This window comes from Sander lucioperca, chromosome 13 (genome assembly GCF_008315115.2).
Source record: "Sander lucioperca isolate FBNREF2018 chromosome 13, SLUC_FBN_1.2, whole genome shotgun sequence".
NCBI lineage: Eukaryota > Metazoa > Chordata > Actinopteri > Perciformes > Percidae > Sander > Sander lucioperca.
This window is the reverse complement of record NC_050185.1, coordinates 7,492,555-7,512,816: the sequence shown is the minus strand read 5'-3', so window position 1 is coordinate 7,512,816 and position 20,262 is coordinate 7,492,555. Positions and strand designations below refer to the sequence as shown.

The window sequence follows — 20,262 nt, the reverse complement described above, 5'->3', positions numbered from 1 at the left end:
ACTTTTTACCCTTTGTCTGGATCAAGGACTGACTCACGGTCCCCGGGGAGTGTCAGCTATCTGCCTTCCTTCTTCACCAAGCTGGAGAACACCTCGCCAATGGTGAAATCCAAGAAGCAGGAGATCTTTCGTAAGTTGAACTCCAACTCTGGTGCCGGTGATTCTGATGTTGGTAAGTGGGTCTTTTCTTATCCTCTTCCCTCAAACTAACATGCATGCATCAAATGATGGAACAAGCTTTGTTAATATGTGTGCATGCCAGGCATTTGTGAGTAATTAATTAACTCCTCATGTCAGACATTAAGTTTTTTTCAACAGCTAAAAATTGTCTTGCAGGAAACGCTCAACCAGGCACAGAGATTTTCAACTTGCCTGCTGTTACAAGCTCCAGTAAGTAGCAGGGAATCTCGCTCGGACACTTCACGGTGCAATCTAGTTTATGTTTCATTTCTCATTGTATGTTTTGTTGTGTTGTGGATTGTAGGCAGCATCAACACCAGGAATCACTCGTTTAGTGACCCAGCCAGTAACCTGGGCCTGGAGGACATCATCCGCAAAGCCTTGATGGGCAACTTGGAGGAGAAACCGGAAGAGCACCAGGGAGGACTAGGGGCTCAGGGTGCCATCAACAACACAGCCTGCACAGGCAGTGAAACCCGCCAGGAGGCCAACCGGTCACCCAGTATGGGTAGGAACGAATTACATTCGCAAAATTACACATGTTCGGACAGGATCTTATGTTTAACATGTTGCTGATTTACAAATTCTGCCTGTTTTTAATATACAGGAAAGCAGAAGCAGGGCAAAGCCAATAGCCGGAAATCCAAGTCACCTAACCTCGGTCAGGCCTACGCTGGAGGGGAGCGTCCCTCCTCAGTGTCCTCCGTCCACTCCGAGGGAGATTATCACAGACAAGCCCAAGCCCAGCCCCAATGGAGCTGGGACGACCGACCCTCATCCACAGGTGAGCTGTCCAGCCCTACAAGTGTCTACAAAATTAGTCTCCTGGTAAAATCGTGGAAAGAAATACCTGGAATCTAAAAAAGAAAAAAAACACTTTCTCTTCTCCTTCTCTGCCCAGGATCCATGCAGTTCCCTTACAACCCGCTGACCATGCGCATACTGAGCAGCACGCCACCCACCTCCATAGCTTCCCCCTCCATACAGAGTCAGCAACAGAAGCAGCAGCAGCAGCCGCCTCCAGCTGGAGCCCAGGTGGCCCAGCAGCGCGTGTGGCAGTCTCTGCTGTCAGAGCAATATGAGACCCTGTCTGACAGCGACGACTGAGCCCTGCTTGCTACAGCCCCAATAACCTTAATAGAGGCCTGCGCTAAGGCTTTTGTTTTCACCCCCCTCTCCCAGAACTATCCTCGCTTACTGGCGAGTGTGACAAGTAGATGGGGTGTTGTCCTTTTTCTTTTTGGTGCTGTGGCACCCCCTGGCTGTTAGCTAAGAGTACAAGCAGCAGCCTGTGACAGGCAGGGCTCTCCAGAACAAGACTGGCTTTGGTCTGGAAGCACTCACCCAGCCTGTTGGGGAAATCGACTGAGGGGATGACATGAGCTATATTAAAGATGAAGAGCTTAATATGTAAAAAGAAACAACATAAGAGACTATTTCTGAATTTTTTTGATTTCTGTAAAGATATACCTTGTCTTTAAGAGAATCATTGTATGTAAATAGAGTAACCTTTTGCAGTGTTTTTCTTAACTTGATTGTTTCTTATTTTAATGTCGCTTTTAAATTGATCCACTTTAAATGGGAAGAGTAGGGGTGTAATCTTTAGTATCACAGTTGGTCTCTCCCAGTCCATCCCCCACCCCACGTGACCTGACACCCACTCTAATATTTTTACCATAGTGACGCTGAGAGAGACCGAACCTTTGGTTTGTCCTTGACCATGAGTGGAGCACAGAGGTTGTGCCACCCTGCACCATCCACCAAGCACCACCAGAGCCTGAATATCGTGGACATTCGAGGATGAAACAGAACATTTAAACAGCAATGATATTTGATGCTTGTCTTCGCCACATAGTGGAGCTGATGCATGCATTGTAACTATCAGATGGTAGGGGTAACATCTCACCCTGTTCAAGACAGAAAAATGTCTTCAAAAGAAGTTGAGAACACTGGTGTTATAGCAGAACGGTGAAAAGTCTGATATAAGCTTAATTTTGCCAGAAAAGATATCCTATGACTACTCCTGGACCCCGTCTAAACAATGAAAGTGAGCCAATGTTTTTTTTTTTGTTTTTTTTTCAATAGCTGACCATGGTGTGTCACATGTAGCTTCTCTCTCTGCAGTTTCCAACCTGTTAAGAATGATCTGCTCTGCAATGTTGTCATGGTAAAAAAATAGTATGTCAGGTTTTGCCATGCCTTGTGACTTGAGAAAGAAGGCAGCTTTAACTAATTTTCTCAGAGATATACATTGGTGTTTGATGTTTGTATTTGTTTCTGTAGTCCCTCTTTTTTTTTGATACTGTCCTGACAATAATCTGAACTCTGTAAATTGTCTTTCCATTACACAAAGACAAAACTAACCAAACATAAAGAATGGTCTGCACCATTGTTGCACTTTTTTGCTTTGTAGCTTTTGACAAAAAAAAAAGCATACTACCTGCTGTGTAACTTATTCAACCTCCAGCAGAGGAGTATACTAAAATGTGCTTTAACGTTTTCCCACCACTCACAGAAATCTGGATGTTTTGACTTCCTGTCCTTTCTTGTAGCTGGTACATGATTCTGTAGTGTGAGGCTTGCATCACAGTTACAGTTTTAAGTGTATGGTACCGTTAAATGTTTAGGAGTTTGCTGTCATGGTGAGTCAAAACCGTGACCACTTAATCTCTGCTTTCATTGTGTCAATCAACAGGCATAAAGCTTTGAATATTAATTATTATAGGTCAACTTCATAAATGGCAGTAATGTTCCTTTGCAAGTATGTGAAAAATACAATATTTTGGCTTTTTTAGCTTTCACTTTGCTCAGTTAACACATCCATTCTGCAATGTTAAACTTGATATTTCCTTTCCTCCCTTTATTTTGATTTTGAATAATTTGTCATAGCACATGTTCAGATTTTTATTTTATGTCAATTTCAACATCTTCGTTATTCATCCTGTTTAGATGGGATGTTATGTGTTTACAAAGGCAATGACAAAAAAAAGTTTACAAACTTGAATCTTAAAGAAATCCGACATGAAGCCGAAAAAGAATTGGAGCATCTTTTCAGCTCTCTATCAAACACGCAGTAGTGACTTTTTTTTTTTTGTCTTTTTGAAATTGAGACTTGAAAACCCGTGTATCCTATGATGTTGAAATGCAATGTTTGTATCGCACAATGTCTCTTAGTAGGCTATTACAAGAGTTCAGACCAATCAAATAAAGTGGATCAGTTCTCCACCACTGAAAAATGTGTAGGTTCTTAAGAGGTGTACCCTCTATTTAATTAACTACTTGATTTTCTTCTTGTAGACTGGTCATAATTGTCATCGACTGAGGTGTACCAACATTCTTAAGGTTTATTTTATTTGTGAATTGATGCAATATAATATTATCGACAACCTTATGGTTTCAGCAATTGCAACTTTCAAAAAAAATCTCACACATTGGAGCCCCTTGTGGCGCAGATAAATGGTTAATCTAAAATACAGGTGTTGCTGCATCCCCATTTCAGGTTAACCTTTCAACCCATACATTGAAACATGACACTTGGGAAATCAGCTGTTGAGGCACATGGCTCTATGTGCTAAATGGAGATGGTGCTTATTTTCTTAACTCATTCTGTTCATGATGGATTAAAGAGGCTTTTTGTCTGAGACTGACTGTCATAGTGCAAGACAATGCACAAAAGTAGACCTTTCTCACAGCAGATATCTTTTGCTTTCCATTTAGGTGAGCCAGTGCCTGGCCTCTGATATAGGTCTGTTTCACAGCAGACATTTTGACATCTAGCATTAAAAGCAAACTATTATTAATAACGTTAATTATGATTTATGTTCCATGTAAGTGACCCAGCATGTTCAGTACCAAGCCCCGGTATAGGCACAACTAAGTGAAATGGAGCAATCGGTATAATCAATCATAGTCTGCTTTTGCTGCTATGACATGTCAAAAAGTATTTTGTGAAATAAAAGGTTGTTGTGCATGCTAGCTCATGGCTAGCTACAGTACGCCAATGCCCCTGTGAAAAGACCTAGTTCCGGTGATCTCATGTCTCCTGACAACAACTTATACTGCTTTATCACTGCAACGGACTATGAGATGAGTCAATACCAGATATACAGCAAGAAATTATTGGTCTTGACAGGGTTTTTTTTTTTTAGCTAATGTCATTACCTCATAATGAAAAATTAATTGGAGAGTCACAAAACTGGTGCTTTATAGGGCAACACAAGTGAATCAAAATAGTATGACAAACAAAGTAGGCCTATAGCTTGGCATTAACATACATGTCAGTTGTCTAGTGGCACATTGATAGCTTTTCTGAAAATAGCATGAATATACATCTGTCTGGGTCTTGCTTGTCTTTAACATACAAAGACTATTTAACTTAAATGTATTATTGAAAATTAATACATTTAAGATATACATGTATTAAGCATAGGTATAAAGCAATGTACAATGCTCTAGGTCAGGGGTGGCGAACCTGTGGCTCTTGAGCCGTATGCGGCTCTTTGCCTGCTCCTGTGAGGCTCTTACTGTGTGGCTGGGGGCTGTGTCATTGGTTGATTGTTGTTTTTAACTTTTCTGAAACATACAGTATTTCAGATAAGTTAAAAAAAAAACACATTTGAATGCATCTGCCAATACATTTGCCAATTATTTTAAAATGGAAAATAATGCAGCAGAGTTTTGAGGACAGATTCTGCAACCTGAGGAAAAACAGCGGCCACAGATCACCTTCCTCGTTAACCCTTTCACTGCTGAATCCGACTGTTTGAAAGCCCCTTTAGTGACAGATGAGTGAGAGAGTTGCTTCGAGTGGCCACAACCGAGTTCAAGCAAGACCTGAAAAGGATTGTGGATAACAAAGACTGTCAGGTTTCCCACTGAGTCAATCTAAGTGAGAAAAAAAACTATGAAAACTGCTATGTATTATGACTGTCATTAGATCTGGAAGACACTGTTGCTGTTGTAGTGTGGACGTGCATGTGTTGTGTGGCTTTTTGCTATGGTGCGTTTTTTTTTTGTGGCTCTTTATACCTAACTGGTTGGCCACCCCTGCTCTAGGTACATGTCAAACATGTCTCAAGGTATGCCACTGTTCTAAAAGTGCCTCTGTGGTAGCAGGAACATTAAAATAATGACTACTCCACCTCAGTTTGCAAAGCTTAAAAAGTCAGGGGTCTCCCAGTGTAAATACGACGCTTAGACGCATAGACTGTATACAGTCTATGCGCTTGAGCAATGACTGCGCTTGAGTTATGTTCCTCATGTTAAGTTTTTTATTTTGGAAGGAAATCTAACGGTCGAGCCGGAAGTCGTAATATTTTGGTTGCACCTTATTGGCTACAGGAGCCGTTGATTTCCTGAAACAAAACGGTCTGAAAATCTTATAATACGTCCATGCTGAAAATGCGTTCATTTTTACCTGCAGTGGCCGAACAGCTTTTCCGAGATATTAAAAAAACATACCAGGAGACGTCCCAAAGTAAGACGAGGGTGGTAAATAGAGATATATGTGATAGTTGACCCCTGAACAGTTTTAATGGGAAAATAGCTGTAGCATTACTAGCTAGCTAACTAACGTGAATGTAGCAGAATGTGACAAACGCGCTTGACTTTCTGTGCAAACTTAATGTTAACTTATCCTTTGTTAGGAATGAATAGTTTACTTTCCATTAATTAAAACGTAGCTGTCGTTACTACACTTTACAGTTACATTAGTGCATCATTTGGTACATTTTGACCTAATGTTCCAGCGTTTTACAACGATGTAGTTTAATATTTGGGCTGTAGGAGGCGCTGTTGTGTAACACATTTCTACCTCTTTTCTGTTAGCACTGGGCAGCACACCTATTGCTTCATGCCATAGACTGTATATAAGAATTTGCTTCATGCACTGATAGGCTGAATAGACCTTTTTCACAGCAGACATTTTGCAGGAAATGTACAGGCTTAATTAATAACATCAGTAATGGCTATTCCATTTTGATGTTAACTTCCAGGGTCCTGGTATAGTTTTTTTTCCACAGCAGATTTCTTTTTTTTGCTTGTCATAGTTGGATAATCTCTGTGGTACTAATAATAAACAATAGTTCTCTTCATGTGTCCCAGTAAGGTGTCCCAGTAACGCATGTACCCAGTGATGTAGTCTACTTGATACGCAGGTATACGCAGTATACACACTAAGAAAGCTCCAGGATTTCCATATACCCACTTAAAAATCCCCAATGACACGTAACATACTTTGCATTGTAATTTTGATATATTTTGAATTGTCATCTGTGTTTTTCTTCTTCACATAGGCTAAATAAAGGTATTTTCACCGTAAATTGGTGCATAAGAGTTTATCCGAATACAGGAAATGAAGTCGTTGATGCTCAAAACTTCCCTGGGGGAGGACTCCCAGACCCCCCACTATATGATATGATATATTACAGTTGTCCCTGATCAGTTTTTGTCTGACATTACATAAAATATGGGAATGTTATGCCACAATGTTATGTATATTGTCCATAAAGGATTATGCCTGTCAAGCCCTAAATCCCAATTTTGCTTAGTATGCCTTGATGGACTTTTATTACTATTAGGCAGCGGTTGTGGTTTTCCTGTACTTGGCCATTTTTTAGACAACCAAACCAAAGAGCACAGAAGCTTTGGCTACGAGAAGAGCTGGTTTAATTTGTATACTGAAGTCATGTCTAGGGACTTAACAGTACTGCAGGTTTGAATAGTTGACACAGAGCCATTCCAAGGCCATCTTAGCAGATCAACACAAAGTAGAGTGGTTGCTGCTCTGTGTTACATTTTGGATTTATGTCTTCAATACAGATTCCAGATACATTCCATCACTCTTTAATCTGTGGAATTGATTTTTTTGTAACATTTGAACATATTTTTCTCTTTTTTGCAGTTCCTGATGACCTGCTTATTGCGTAAGTATCAATCTTATTATTCCCCTTATTAACCAGGGTTTTTCCTGCATAGAGAAAGTTTTTGCTGGGTGCTCCTTGGGGAAAAAAAGTGACTATAAGCCCTGTTCATAGGCCTACTGATTAAACAACTGGACTTTGGGGTCAAGTGTAGTCTATCTGGGCCCATGTCCCGGATGTGGAAGCCCCCTCACTGGAATACTGAATGTAATGATTTTCCATTATATTTTGTATTTTGAATTGTTACCTGCCGCCAGAATTTTGTGATTTCCTTGTAGGGCTGGATGATTCATCGGAAAATAATCGTAACCGAAATTCAGAGCCTATTACCCACGTAATTTTACCAAGTCGGTTATTTCGGTCTTTTAATCCTATTAATATTCCCGCGGCCGCCCACTGTGTGTTAATGTACTTTCCCCTTAAAACATATTACGGCCGCCGCGTGTGTAGTCACGTGACTCCGCACCGTCTAGTCTGCGACCATGGGTGCTTTCCGATCGGATAGTACTTGTACTTTTTAGAGGAAAAGTACACTTCTAAGCAGTTCTAAGAACTACTCTCCCCCAAAATCTTTTTTTCCGTTTGCATTCCCACTGGCCAAGTGGCCATAGGGACTGGTAAGGGAGCGACGCAAGCACGGCAACGGTCATAGCATCGTCACTAGACCTTAGCGTCACATACAACAACAAATGATGCTAATACTTGTGCACTTTTCCTATATTAAATGCACATCCATTCTCGTAGTAATTCACATAATGTTTTGCTCAACACAGACGGGGCTTTATTATACTCAGAACAGACCCCGCCTCTGCTTGCTGCGCTGTGGACGTGTGTGTGTGTGTGTGTGTGTGTGTGTGTGTGTGTGTGTGTGTGTGTGTGTGTGTGTGGCCGGCGAGCCACAGGACACGCTTGTGGAGTTTAACTCCGAAAAGACAGTTAACCACAGGTTCCCGTTAATCTTGCGATGGACATTTATTATTTATTTTCTACATTTTTAGGAAACTTTTTTTTTTTTTACATTAAAACTTAAATTACTTTTTTATAAGACGTTTTTATTTCATTGTAAAATCTACTGTTGTAGATTTCAGTTCAGTTGTTTGAAATATTTAATAAATAAGCATTAATTGCTATCTGTGTGTTGTTTCCTTATTTTAGAATCACAACGATAGGATTATGCACTCTTTCATTAGAAAAAATAACCGTGAACATATTTACAGTATAAGAAAAGAAAAAAAATGTAAAATAATCGTTCAATAATCGTAATCGAGGTAACTTGTTCAATTAATCGTGATTATGATTTTAGCCAAAATCGTCCAGCCCTATTTCCTTGCCATAAATATAGCCGTATCAGAATGCAGGAATTGAAGTCTTTTACGCAAAATAATTCCTGGGACATAGTTTGGCTATCCATCAATGCAGTTATCATCCCCGTCTGAGTTGTGATCTAAGTAAAAAGGCCTGCACACAGCTGAATCTGAGTGGGTGTAAAGTGTAGTGTTTTTTTACTGTCTGGATTTGCCAAAGTGATGTAACACTGAGACACAGTGCAGTTATCGTCCCCGTCTGAGTTATGATCTAAGTAAAAAGGCCTGCACACAGCTGAATCTGAGTGGGTGTAAAGTGTAGTGTTTTTTACTGTCTGGATTTGCCAAAGTGATGTAGCACTGAGACACAGTGGCATGATGCTGCTTTGTGTTTTTACTGAAGCGTTTCCTGGCATCGTGGTTTAACTTACTGTAGTTCAACACAACCACATCCTGTCTATGTATTTTCATTATACTCTGTGGTAATTCACACATCATGTATTTCCTGGTGTCTCATCTCCCTCATACAGGGAGGAAGTCACTGTAAAAGAGGCAGATATGCTGGTTCCTATATCAGCACTAGCCCCAAAAGTCCACAGCTCACAGAGGACTGATAAAACATGTTTATTTATTGAGAAGCTCCACCATAGGCACACGCTCACTCACACGCACACACACACACACACACACTTGAGTACAAAAGTACAAAACATGTTCTGGATGTGTGTACAGTCACTCCCGTCTGGCAGGAGGCTGAGGTCCATCAGGACCAAAACCTCACGCCACAAGAATAGTTTTTTCCCCTCCACCACTAGCCTTATCAACAATGCCCAGAACCCACCCTGACTCTCTCCACACTCCACCTCCACCTCTGGCTCTACATGCCACTGTACTTACTCTGCTGTGCTGCTCTTTTTATTTTATTTTATTTTATTTTTATTTCTATTTTTATATATTTTTTTTAATTAATACATACTGCGTAAATATGTTTATACTTATATTGTTATATTCTGGTGATTGATTCTCTTAGCCCTCTTGTATTTAGAGATTGTGTGACGCGCACCTACAGCACCAAAACAAATTCCTTGTATGTGTAAAAAACGTACTTGGCAATAAAGCTTTTCTGATTCTGATTCTGTACTTCTCTTACCCGCCTCTAACGTTTTCCTCCTTGTGTCTTTCAGGTTGAAGTTTGTCTTTGGCCCTTGTGCGCTGCAGGCTTTGGACCTCGTTGACCAGCATTCAGTCACCTGTCTGTTATCTCCCACCGGACGCAAAGCATTCCAGGTCTGTCATACTTCTGTCAACTCTAAGCCTTTACAAACAGTAAGCCCTACTTGCACAGCGTATATACTACAAATTAATAGTTTGCATTCTAACATTAAATCATTACCACAATATCTACATTCTCCCACAGCAAAACAATTTCCAACTAGTAAAAGCTACATAATTAGGGTCCTGGCAAACCTGGAAACCACGCGAATCTGCAAGCTTATGTTTCATTTACTCTGGCAGATACGTCTGCCCCCCCTAACATTCAAACAGATTCCCAGCCGGCCAGAACCTGGATGGGCCAATCACAACCGTTTATCTCGCATTACTGTATTGCATATCTCTCGCCTAAATGGTTTTCAGAAACACATTTTAGTGTACTGTTAAGCTGTAATTTAAGAAAGTTTGTGACCAGGCCGCCATGTCGTTTCGTTGCTCTGATTGGTTGTAGGTCTATTTAATTGTTTACAGAGGCATTTTGGTCTGTGCCATTGATATCACCGTTTGGAAATCAAAAATGACGTAAGAGGTTCCAGATTAATTCGCAAATGCATATTAGTCTGGAACTGCTCATTCCAACAGCGATGCCAGGCTAGGGCACTGTAGTTTTATCTCTAAAGATACTTTGATCTCTTGTCTCAAAAATCCACTCAATCAGCTGATCTTTTATGAGGCAAAACATTTTAGATCACTGTTCAGTGCCACGATAGCCTTTGTTGGAGAATTTTCTTCTAGTTCTCTCGAAAAATTACAATCAATGTCAATGTAAAGAATCAGATCTCTTTACTTAAGACCCAAACATGGTGTTCCCTCAAGGGACTCTTAAAGTGCCTTATATATTATCAGGTAAACAATAGGACAGCAGTTGCTGACGTCATGACCTCATGGAGGTTGATTCAATCAGTCATTCGTTCATTATGTGTCCTCCTGTGTTCAGTACCTTCCTTTCTTCTTTCCCCAGTATGGCCCTTTAATGTTGACTTTCAGTTAACTGTCAGCTGACTCTCATTTGATTTCCTCTCAACTTACACAGAGAATCACAGGCATCACCAAAATTAATACAGTGTTTGTAGCTTGTGGTTTTTCATTTGCGGTGTTTTTAAAGAAAGCAAAAAGAAATCACCTCAGTCGGTTGTTAGAGCTTAATTTAATGAATCCTTTTCATCCCTTGGCACATCCATTAGTCAAGTCCCAGCATGGCTCACAAAAGCACACTACACTATTGTGTGCTAATTGAATGCCAAGCTAAGCTTGATGTGTGACATTTTATAACTGTATAATAGAGGTACTGAGAGGAGATACTCAAAGGAACTCATCACAATAAAATGTGTTACCTAACTTGCTCAGGTTTTCTGTTTGATATTTTGTTAATAATTCTGTTTTATAATATATTATCTCATTACAAACATATCACTACACTGTGTTACATAATAGAGTGGGCACCAAGCATATTTTAAAAAGCCCTGTACAAACACAGAATATTAACAAATTGAAGAAATGCTATTACTCCATACTCTAAGAACTGACTTGAGTCATCCTGTCCTCAAAGTTAAAAGGACATCTCAGTAGGATGCAGAATGACTTGTGATGGGAGAAACAAGGCAGCCCACTGAGGTTGTGGTCATTGTGAGCACATATTTCCTGTAAACTCCTTCAGGCCCCTGCAAAAACAGTTTTATGAAAGGAACCGTAAAGTACAATGCAGCTAAATAAAGACATAGATTCTGTTCTGCTGGGATACTTTCAACTCAATCGTTGGTGTCTTAACTGTTTCACTTATTGTCCCTCAAAGCTGTCTGACATTATATATTCAAGCAGTATTGGAAATGATTCATGTAATAGTCGATTTTTATTCTGTTCTTTTCTGGAAAATACCTTTCCCCCCTAAATTTCATCCCGTTAAACTTGATACATTTGTCCGCTTTCCAAAATATGTTTAGCACTTTGGAATGTTTAGATTTTGAATATTGAGGTCTGTGAATCCAAAAATGTCTTATTTGTACTAACTCAGTCTGTCATAGAGCGCAAATGAAAAACAAATCTGCAATTGTTATATCTCATACGTGAGGATTAGCTTCTTGTCTTCGTCATATGTGATGATAAATGATATATTTTTTGTTTTTTTGCAGTTGAATGTCACTTTGGCCTCTTAGAAGTTGTGATGGGCTTTTTTCTCTACTTTTTAAAAATATTTCATAGAAGTAACGAATAATCAATTCTAGTTCTACAAGTTCTTTGTTGTTTTCTACGTCTCAGATCCGTAGAGGAGTATGGTTTTTATGCTTGAGTTGAATAGCCGTATTTTGGTCTTGAGTGTGATGTTATGTGCTCTCCATATGGCCCCCATCATGCCAAATGCATCTCTTGCCTTGCTTATTCTCCTCTTTACATCTCCTTCTGATCCACCATCACTCGCTACCTCACTTTCCAGGTAACTGGAATAGGCCATTCACACACAGCTGCAGATTAATGGCAAATAAAACAATCAAACGTTTTGGTAAAATGTTTATTCGCTTTCTTACCAAGACTTAGATGTGAAGAATGATGCCACTCTCATACCATGAAACTGTCTGTCTGAAGTTTTTTTTATATATATATATATATATATATATATCACTAATAAACACATTCAATCTTTATTGTTTAATCTGACAAAATTAGAGTGTATAAACAACAAGTTACAAGTTAGATTTTTTTAGCTTCAAACAGAGCTAAGCTAGCTGTTTCTCCTTATTTCCAGTCTTTATGCTAAGCTCAAATAGCTGCTGGCTGTAGCTTCATATTTACTGTAAAGACATTAAAGTGCTATTGATCTTCTCATCTCAAAGCGATTAGGGGCTGTCTTTTCCAAATTGTGAAAATACTTATTTCAGTGAAACCCTGCAACAGATCACTGTTCACCCAGTCTATCAAATGTATGAGATGTAACAGAACATTGCTAACTTGTTGTTTTCAAAGGCAAACCTACATATGATGGAGTATTTTATGGATAGCTTTAAGTAATTAGAGTGTTGATTTTTACCTGTCAAGCTACTCAGATTTGTCCAAGTTAACTTTTCCATTGACCTGCAGGGACAGACCTCTCTTTTGAGAATAGTGGGCTTACTGTACATCATGTAGTAATGCACCTGATTTCAATCAATCACTCTATGTTCTTCTTTCTTTTTGTCATACATCTTAGAAGACTTTTTTGTGGCATTAGCAGTAGTGAATGTGGCTCCTGTGATCTTGGCAGGTCTGTTTAATGTTTTAACTGTTAGTGATGCATTAAGTGAGACTTTAGTTTACACAGTGTCTGTGCGAATGCTGTCTCAAAGCCATGCCACAAATATTTAGCTTACCCTGCTCTCTGACTCTTAATTTGTTCTCGACAGTGAGTGCTTCAGAAAGCAGCTGTTGGAAACAAACCAAGCTCTACCACCCTAAATATCTGGAACCAAAACATGGCATGGCATTAAGATATAATTCAAGTTCCAGCGAAATGTAATCACAGCCGGTCTCAAAGTCGGAGGAAAGGAGTTAAAGATGCCACTCTGAGGATCCGGCTGTATGTTTCTCCTCAGGGTAGACTATATTTGGGCAGCATGTGACAGCACTGTGAGTTAGAAGAACGCTGTTAAACCTCTGAGAGTGAAAGCAGTGACGACATTTTGAGGAGCAGTGGCTCATTTAAGAATAGAGCCCCACTGCAATTAGTTGCCCACTTGTCAAGACTCTAAATAAAAAGTAATTTTAACAAAGCAGAAATCAGTTTTCTCAAATGGTTTCCAGGAAATCATCAGACCCATGTTTGAAATTAAACTCTATTCTTAGAAAACAGTTAGTGTTGAGTTTACTGGAAGCACCGTGACTTGCGTGCTAAGTTCTTCGCACTGTGTCACAGAGATGCTGAAGTAGTTGATAAATTAACAAAATCCTGTCATTTTTTTGTAATTTCCTGTTAATATGCCGTTTCCGTGGGACACAATAGAGTTTCTCATGTTCTCAACGTTATTTGGTCTCCTTTTTCCTCAAAAGGAATGAGTAACTCATGAGAGCCTGGCATTTCCATGCTGGGATTTTTTTTAACCTTATCTCATTCTTAACGTTCAGTGACCTTTTTAATAGGTGATGGTGTACCGCAGCCTGTTGTAAACAGAAGTAATGAGTTGTGTATTCTCAACAGTATGACCGCGAACACTTGGGTGGATTATGAATGATGTTTGATGATGATATGATTGATGAATTATTATTAATAATTTTTCATTCTGGCAAAAATGCCAAACACATTTTGCATAATAGTAAATTGCTTATCTCTGGGTTTGGGACTGTTGGTTGAACAAAACAAACACTTTGAAGACTTTTCACATTTGATAGACTAAAATAACGTGTTTGGAGATCTTCACCAGACAGTACAGTTGCAGGATAGTAAATATCAGCTAGGAATATGACTTTTTCTGTGCCTCAGATCATTTGACATCAATTTAAAAATCATCTCTCCCCACATGAGCAGGCTTTCTCCCAGTATGTCTGGGGGCAGCTAAAGGAGCGTAACCAATGCCTCATGCAGCATAAACAAAAATGCTAGCTAAGTTTGGGAAACAAAGGAAAATTAAAAATAGCAGATAAAGACAAAACATAATATCATAAAATGGTCTGACCATGGAATGTCATTACCCACCACTGCCAGACAATTCATTTTTATTCTTTCCTCTTTTTCTTCTTTTTCTTCTTTTAAACCACTCCCCTCTACACACATACACAAACACACAGGAACCCTACACAATATACTGTGCTGCACCTTTACTGATACACACACCCCATACTAACATTTGCTGCTTCTTTTTTGTTTCCCTGTCGTGTTAAAAAGTTTACCTTCGCTGTTCAGATATCCTGTTTTTCTGTGGCCAACAGAGCACAAATGGCTTCATAAGGTTGATAAAGGGGATGTTGTGATGATGCTGTGCTAATGCAAGCGTCTGGTTGTAAGGAAAGGCAGCTAAAAGGGCTCTTACATTTATTTTATCTTTGGCATTAGTTTGCCAAACCATTCTCCTGGCAGGAATGTTTATGTGGCATGGAAGAAGGCATTTTAGCACTTGAAGTAGTTCATTAGCACACACGAGAGATGGGCAGTTCTTGAAGCATTTTAATACTGTATTAGTTAGCCAAAGATATGTGTATCTCAATGATTTCCCAGAGCTTTCAATTTCCCAGAATCCTTGTTTGTGGTGTGGAACTAGTGGACAGAGGGCAGCCCTGGCCCTGCAGCTCATGGCGGCTTACTGAGAAGTATTCCCGTGAGAGCCAGCATTTCAGGCAGAGACAGAGCTTTGCCGAGGTTTTAACTCTCACTGTTCCTTCTGTTGCTGCAACTGAATGGCAGATCTTGATGTATAGTGTCGTTCTGAGGAAACCTGCATCCCTGCCAGGTAGTGGAAGTTTGTTATGTGTGTTGATGATGTTAGCTGCCAGCTTTGCAGTGTGAACTGCAGCAGAGCCACATTATCCACGATGACAGCATGCAACAAAAGGGGCCCAAGTGTGAGCTGGTTTTCAATAAACTTGGCTCTTAAGAAACTGTTGAGGTCCTTGGCCTGGTCTCCACAGTTGCACTGTTTCTATCCTGATCCTGCTGGTGCTGATGTTGCTTTCTCCATCTTTACTAAGGGGCTTTAAGTCCATGTAATTGTCTCTCTTGTGCCTTATTTATAATGAAGTGTCACATTAAAGAAATGGGAGGTTTTTGCTTTTGTAGGTCACAGGGAAAGGTCATTTATCAAAGCTCTGGAGAATAATGGAACCTGCTCTGCTACCTTGGGAGGCATTAGTTATTTCGAAGTGTCAAGCTAATCCACCAACTTAATGTCCTCATGTGCATGTGGACAAGACTTAAATCACTGTCTATAGCTGGCAGTGAGCATCAGCATCGCAGACAGGAGGTCCTGTCAGCTGAGGCCATTAGACACCACATACAGGTTGTTTAAAAATGCATCGTTTCTATCTTGTCTCCTCCAAATAACTAATGGGAAATGATGATGATGCTGATGGTGGAAGCAACCTCACCTTCAACCCAACCACTGTCCTACCACTTCTATGAAACATTTGAAAGGCGAGTCCACCCAAAAACTGAACACAAGTTGCGATATTCAAGCTATTTTGGACTGTAAAAAGAAGGAAGCTGGAAATCACAGCATGAAGACTTGAAATGATGATGTCTCCAGGTGACATTAGCTGGTGTAGTGACTCTGAAACAGTGACTGACTCTGTGGGCTTTGAGATATTCCACCCAAATCAGTTTATTTGAAGTAGCAGAGTGGCAATCGAGTCGGGACTAGGGATCGATTTTAGTGCCGATGTTAATACCGATTTTTTTTTTCATCAGCCTTAGCCGATGACCGATACGAGCTGCTGATTTTCTTGAGCCGATATTTGGAGCTGATACTGCTTTTGCTCCCTCAATTGACATCATAAAAATGTAAACCCTGCCACACTGGATTTGTTTTCGGAATCTGCTCTGCCATTTCTTTGAAAATAACAAAAACACAGATCAGTGTCACTGATGTTTAAGGTTGAGAGGGATGGAGGAGAAAAAAAGAGAGATTTAATCAGAAACATCTTCATGTCTTCACTACTTCAATTCTCTGATCTCAGCCAGTCATGTCTGGACTAGTTGAGCGACATTTGGGATACAGGGAGGAGCTTGTTTTCCTTCATGCCTTTACTGTCTCCACTGCTCCTCAGCGAGCTGCACTACAAACAACGGGCAGCCAGTACAAACAGAGTTGTTTGGGGAACCTCCTTCCTCATTAAGAGACAACTCACTCTGTGTATGATCGTTCAAATGAGGTCAATAAACTCAGGCATTCCCCCATATTTACATGTACTTTACATGAATCTGTTGCAGGTAATGGGAGCCTCGGGGCGTTTGTACACTTGCTTTGTGTCCTGTCACTACTGCCCGTGCCCGGCCTTCGCCTACACCGTGCTCCGCAGAAATGAGGGCCCACTGGTGAGTCTCAAACTAACTGTTACACACAGGTTGGGCTTCATATCAAACCTCAATACTGGCACTGAGTTCTTATACAGATTTGTATTCTTCTTTACAGTAGTTTTGTTTCAGTTCATAAATGAAAGAAAGAGTAAGATAGAGTAAGTAAGATATCACAAACAGTATCATGAGATACCTGTCCTGAAACAAGGGTGTAGGTTTGATTTCAGAAATGGGGAGGGCACAAAAAGTCGAGGTTCTTCTTCTTCAAAAAAAGAAGCTATTTCCGGCATTTAAAATATCATATTAATCTTCTACATATTTTATATTAAAAAAATGTAGAAATGCTATGTAAATTGCTGGCTTTTTAAAACGTGAATCCTACTTAAAATCACATTTAGTTTCTGTTGATACTTTATGATAGTGTGCACTACTAAAAAAAGAGCACTGTCCTTTATTGCCATAACTAATATTTAATATTCATGTTCATCATCTATAGTTTTAGGATAATATTGACTGAAAAATACAGAAAACATGCAGAGGAGTTGTATTTTTTTTTATTGTAGTGTAGCGCTTGTAAGTACAATCTCCACCTATCAGACAATAGGGTAGTCTGTATGTAGCAGGAACCTGAAATAATATAGGATTTTGGATCCCCTGTGGAAATTACATCCCTGTTAGTATTCAAATGATATCCGACCCTACACAGAAGAAGACAAAGCTCAGAAACACATACAATATATGTATATGGTAGACAGTGAATACAGCAGAATATTTACACACAGAAAACGGTTTCACAGCCATTGTGTCTCGTCAGTGAGGCGTGTATCCTGGAGAAAACCGCCGCCCAGTCAAAAGTGAGACACGGTACATGTTGAAATGTGTGTAATAGATGTATCGTGGTCAGGTCGTGTCTCCACTCTGACTGGCTGTTTTTGCTCTAAATATTTGCAAGCAAACGGCCTCCTGCTCCAAGAATCAGGAAAACTTGGTTCCCTGGAGGATGCTGCTAAAATCAGTATGAGAAACAGAGAGCTGCAACATACCGTGGAGACTCCCCATGACCGCAGCAGCGCTACTGGTATCATTCCCCATGAAAACACACTGAAGACAGACAATAAAAACTATTCACTGCCTCATCAAACTCTCCTGCAACTTTTATAGCTAGCTAGTTGAAGCTGGAGTCAATTTTGTGTCTTTGCATGTGTGGAAGCTAATAGATGGTGCAAGATAAGCCTTATGCTGTATCAGATTTTAATAACATACTGTAACTCTCCAGTCCCAAAGTCAAAACCATACGAAACTCAAGAGACTATGAGTTTGACCATGCAGTTTGCAGTCCCTGCCCGCTGAAGCCACACTATTCATTTAAGGGCTCTATAGATTCCAACATGACTGGAAAAGGCCAAACAAGGTTTATACTGCTCTGACAAATAGGTCAGAGGACAGATAAAGGAGCTCTTCCACCAACAGCACACAGACATGTGAAGCTAGTAAACAAATTTGATGTACCTTTGTCCTTTTCTCCACACTTTTGCTCATTGTTTATGTAAAACACGAATCCACAGGCGTGTCAGTGTGGAGGAAATCTCATTTATAATTAATCGAATAGGCTCAGGGGGAAAACAAGTCAATGATTAACATGTTGGTAATAATGAATGTGTTCAGTGACACATGCACAGAAATGCACAACTGCAGGGGTTTTTGTCATTGAACACACATTTAGCTTCATGAGTCATCTTATTCTTTACATAAACACTCCATTTGGTAAATAATACACACTCATAACCCTCTTAATCTCTGCTTTTTATTAACAATAATGTTTATAGCTCTGGCATTTGCTTTATTCTTGGATTAAAGTTCACTCAGTGGAAATTTCCAGCAGGTCAGGGCCAAGTGCTTTTTTTTACATGAGATCTTTGAATTAAAATTATTGAAGCATCATTAGGGTTTTTATATCTGTGTCAATCACATCGGTGCTTACACGTTCACGTAAGGAATCAGGTTCTGTGCTCTTTTCTCCCAGTGCAAACACATCCTGGCCATCTACCTTTGTCAGGCCATGGGTGGGACTCAGCAGGAGAGCGTGTCAGATCAGCAGATGTCCTTGCTGCTTAGCGGGACGGAAGCCCTGTGACACCCACCAGGTGTGTTCAGTACAGCAGGTGGAGCAGCACACCCGCGTGGACCCTCTCGGATGAGAGCCAATGTTTTGAACGGACACTTTGGGTAACTGCAGAGACGATTGGAGCATGGGAACAATGCCATGGTTTCTGCTTGTTCATTTGTCTCTTTGAATGACTACAGATGTTGCTTTATTTATTTTTTCGTCGGAAGAGATGTTATCTGTTTCCAGGGAAACGACATCTGTTTGTTAAGTATGTGCGGCTTTATTTTTAGGTTATAGTTATCTGAAGCATCTGCGTGCTGAAGGGACTTCAGAAACATTTTAAAAGCATGTTTCCAATGTGTGATTTGTAAATATAAATTGTCATAGGATATAAAGTTGAAATCTAAGCAATAAAGACTGATCTGTAACAATATAAACATTGCCTTTATTAACAAAATAATTCACCATACATACAGATTGCATCATGTTGAATAGCAGTATCAGTTTCGCTGTTGTAATTTTGTTGAATGGAAGAAAGACTGGCCTATGGAAAGGTTGAACATCAGCTTGACCACAGTGGATGTTTCTCCTGATTAGTAACAACACTAAAGCACACAAACAGATAGGTACTTCGGAATGAAAGGCAGGAATGTTGAACTAGATCAACTTGTTATTGTCCGTCTTACCTTTAAAAACGCAAAAGAAGGCAATAGTTTGACATCAATCAATAGCTTGTAGAAAGCCGGACACCTACAGTACTTATTTTTACACATCAGTCCACAAAGACAATAATATAACATTACAGTGCAGTTACAGTATAGATGTCTCCATTGGAATGTACTAAAACTTTGGCACACTCCTGTATTTAGCCCTTGAAGTTAGTCAGAGGTGGTACACTGGACACAATGGCAAATGAGGGGCATAGTCAAGCAGTGGAGGCAAGTGCTCAACTTAAGAACACTTGTTAAACACCAACACAACATGTTTCAACACCACCAATAAAGCACACCAAATGGGAAATAATTGAAAATATCAGTGCAATGTGTTTTCATTTGTGTAGTGATGGCGCTCAGGTGACCAAATTCAACCTCATTTCTTTCACATAAATTACGATTCTCCAAACAAAACTCTGCTTTTCTCTGATTAAACTCACGAGGCCTTTTTTCTTGTGGTTCATAAGCTCTGGACCCTGTCTTGACTTTTATAAGCTCACAGGAACGTGCACAACAATGCTAACCCCTGCACAAAAGAGGCAAAGCATCAGGTGCAAAGCAGCTGTGTTGCCTCACACTGTGATGCTGCATACAAGACCCGTTGAGTGCAAAGGAGTAAGAGTTTGCCTCTTGGAGAACATTTCATTAGTGTTACCTGGTTCAACACTTACAAATTATATTATTATTTTTGGGTTCAACTGAACTTAGTCATCTGTCAGTCACCTATCTTTGCTAGCACGGAAGAGTAGGGAGTGTTGGCTTATTAGGAGATTGTTTAAACTGAGTCCTCAGT

At 39.9% G+C, this 20,262-nt stretch overlaps 2 protein-coding genes across 6 annotated transcripts in view; both read left to right on the top strand.

The window, feature by feature from the left end:
* Nucleotides 1-3,568, top strand: part of ncor1 (nuclear receptor corepressor 1) — a 56,458-nt gene extending 52,890 nt beyond the window's left edge. For all 4 annotated transcript variants that reach the window (XM_036008991.1, XM_036008990.1, XM_031310815.2 and 1 more), the window contains 5 exons: nt 27-172; nt 337-390; nt 485-688; nt 788-964; nt 1,082-3,568. In XM_036008991.1, coding sequence (XP_035864884.1) covers nt 27-172; nt 337-390; nt 485-688; nt 788-964; nt 1,082-1,287 — 787 coding nt within the window. In that variant the 3' untranslated portion in view covers nt 1,288-3,568. The remainder of the gene's footprint in view (nt 1-26; nt 173-336; nt 391-484; nt 689-787; nt 965-1,081) is intronic.
* Nucleotides 3,569-5,474: 1,906 nt separating this feature from the next.
* On the top strand, nt 5,475-20,009 carry zswim7 (zinc finger, SWIM-type containing 7). 2 transcript variants are annotated; one of them, XM_031310953.2, is made up of 5 exons: nt 5,475-5,656; nt 7,082-7,103; nt 9,589-9,691; nt 16,563-16,667; nt 18,673-20,009. In XM_031310953.2, the coding sequence occupies exons 1-5, from the start codon at nt 5,572-5,574 to the stop codon at nt 18,781-18,783; spliced, it is 426 nt and encodes a 141-aa protein (XP_031166813.1). In that variant the 5' UTR covers nt 5,475-5,571; the 3' UTR covers nt 18,784-20,009. The 2 variants fall into 2 exon arrangements, with proteins under 2 accessions (XP_031166813.1, XP_031166814.1); XM_031310954.2 differs by lacking the exon at nt 18,673-20,009 and adding an exon at nt 17,602-18,267.
* The last annotated feature ends 253 nt before the right edge of the window (nt 20,010-20,262 follow it).

Bases quoted from the DNA above. Each gene is read 5' to 3' on its own strand.
- zswim7 (XM_031310953.2), top strand. From the start codon at position 5,572: ATGCTGAAAATGCGTTCATTTTTACCTGCAGTGGCCGAACAGCTTTTC. The intron at 5,657-7,081 runs GTAAGACGAGGG...TCTTTTTTGCAG, and splicing joins ATACCAGGAGACGTCCCAAA to TTCCTGATGACCTGCTTATT. The intron at 7,104-9,588 runs GTAAGTATCAAT...TGTGTCTTTCAG, and splicing joins CCTGATGACCTGCTTATTGC to GTTGAAGTTTGTCTTTGGCC.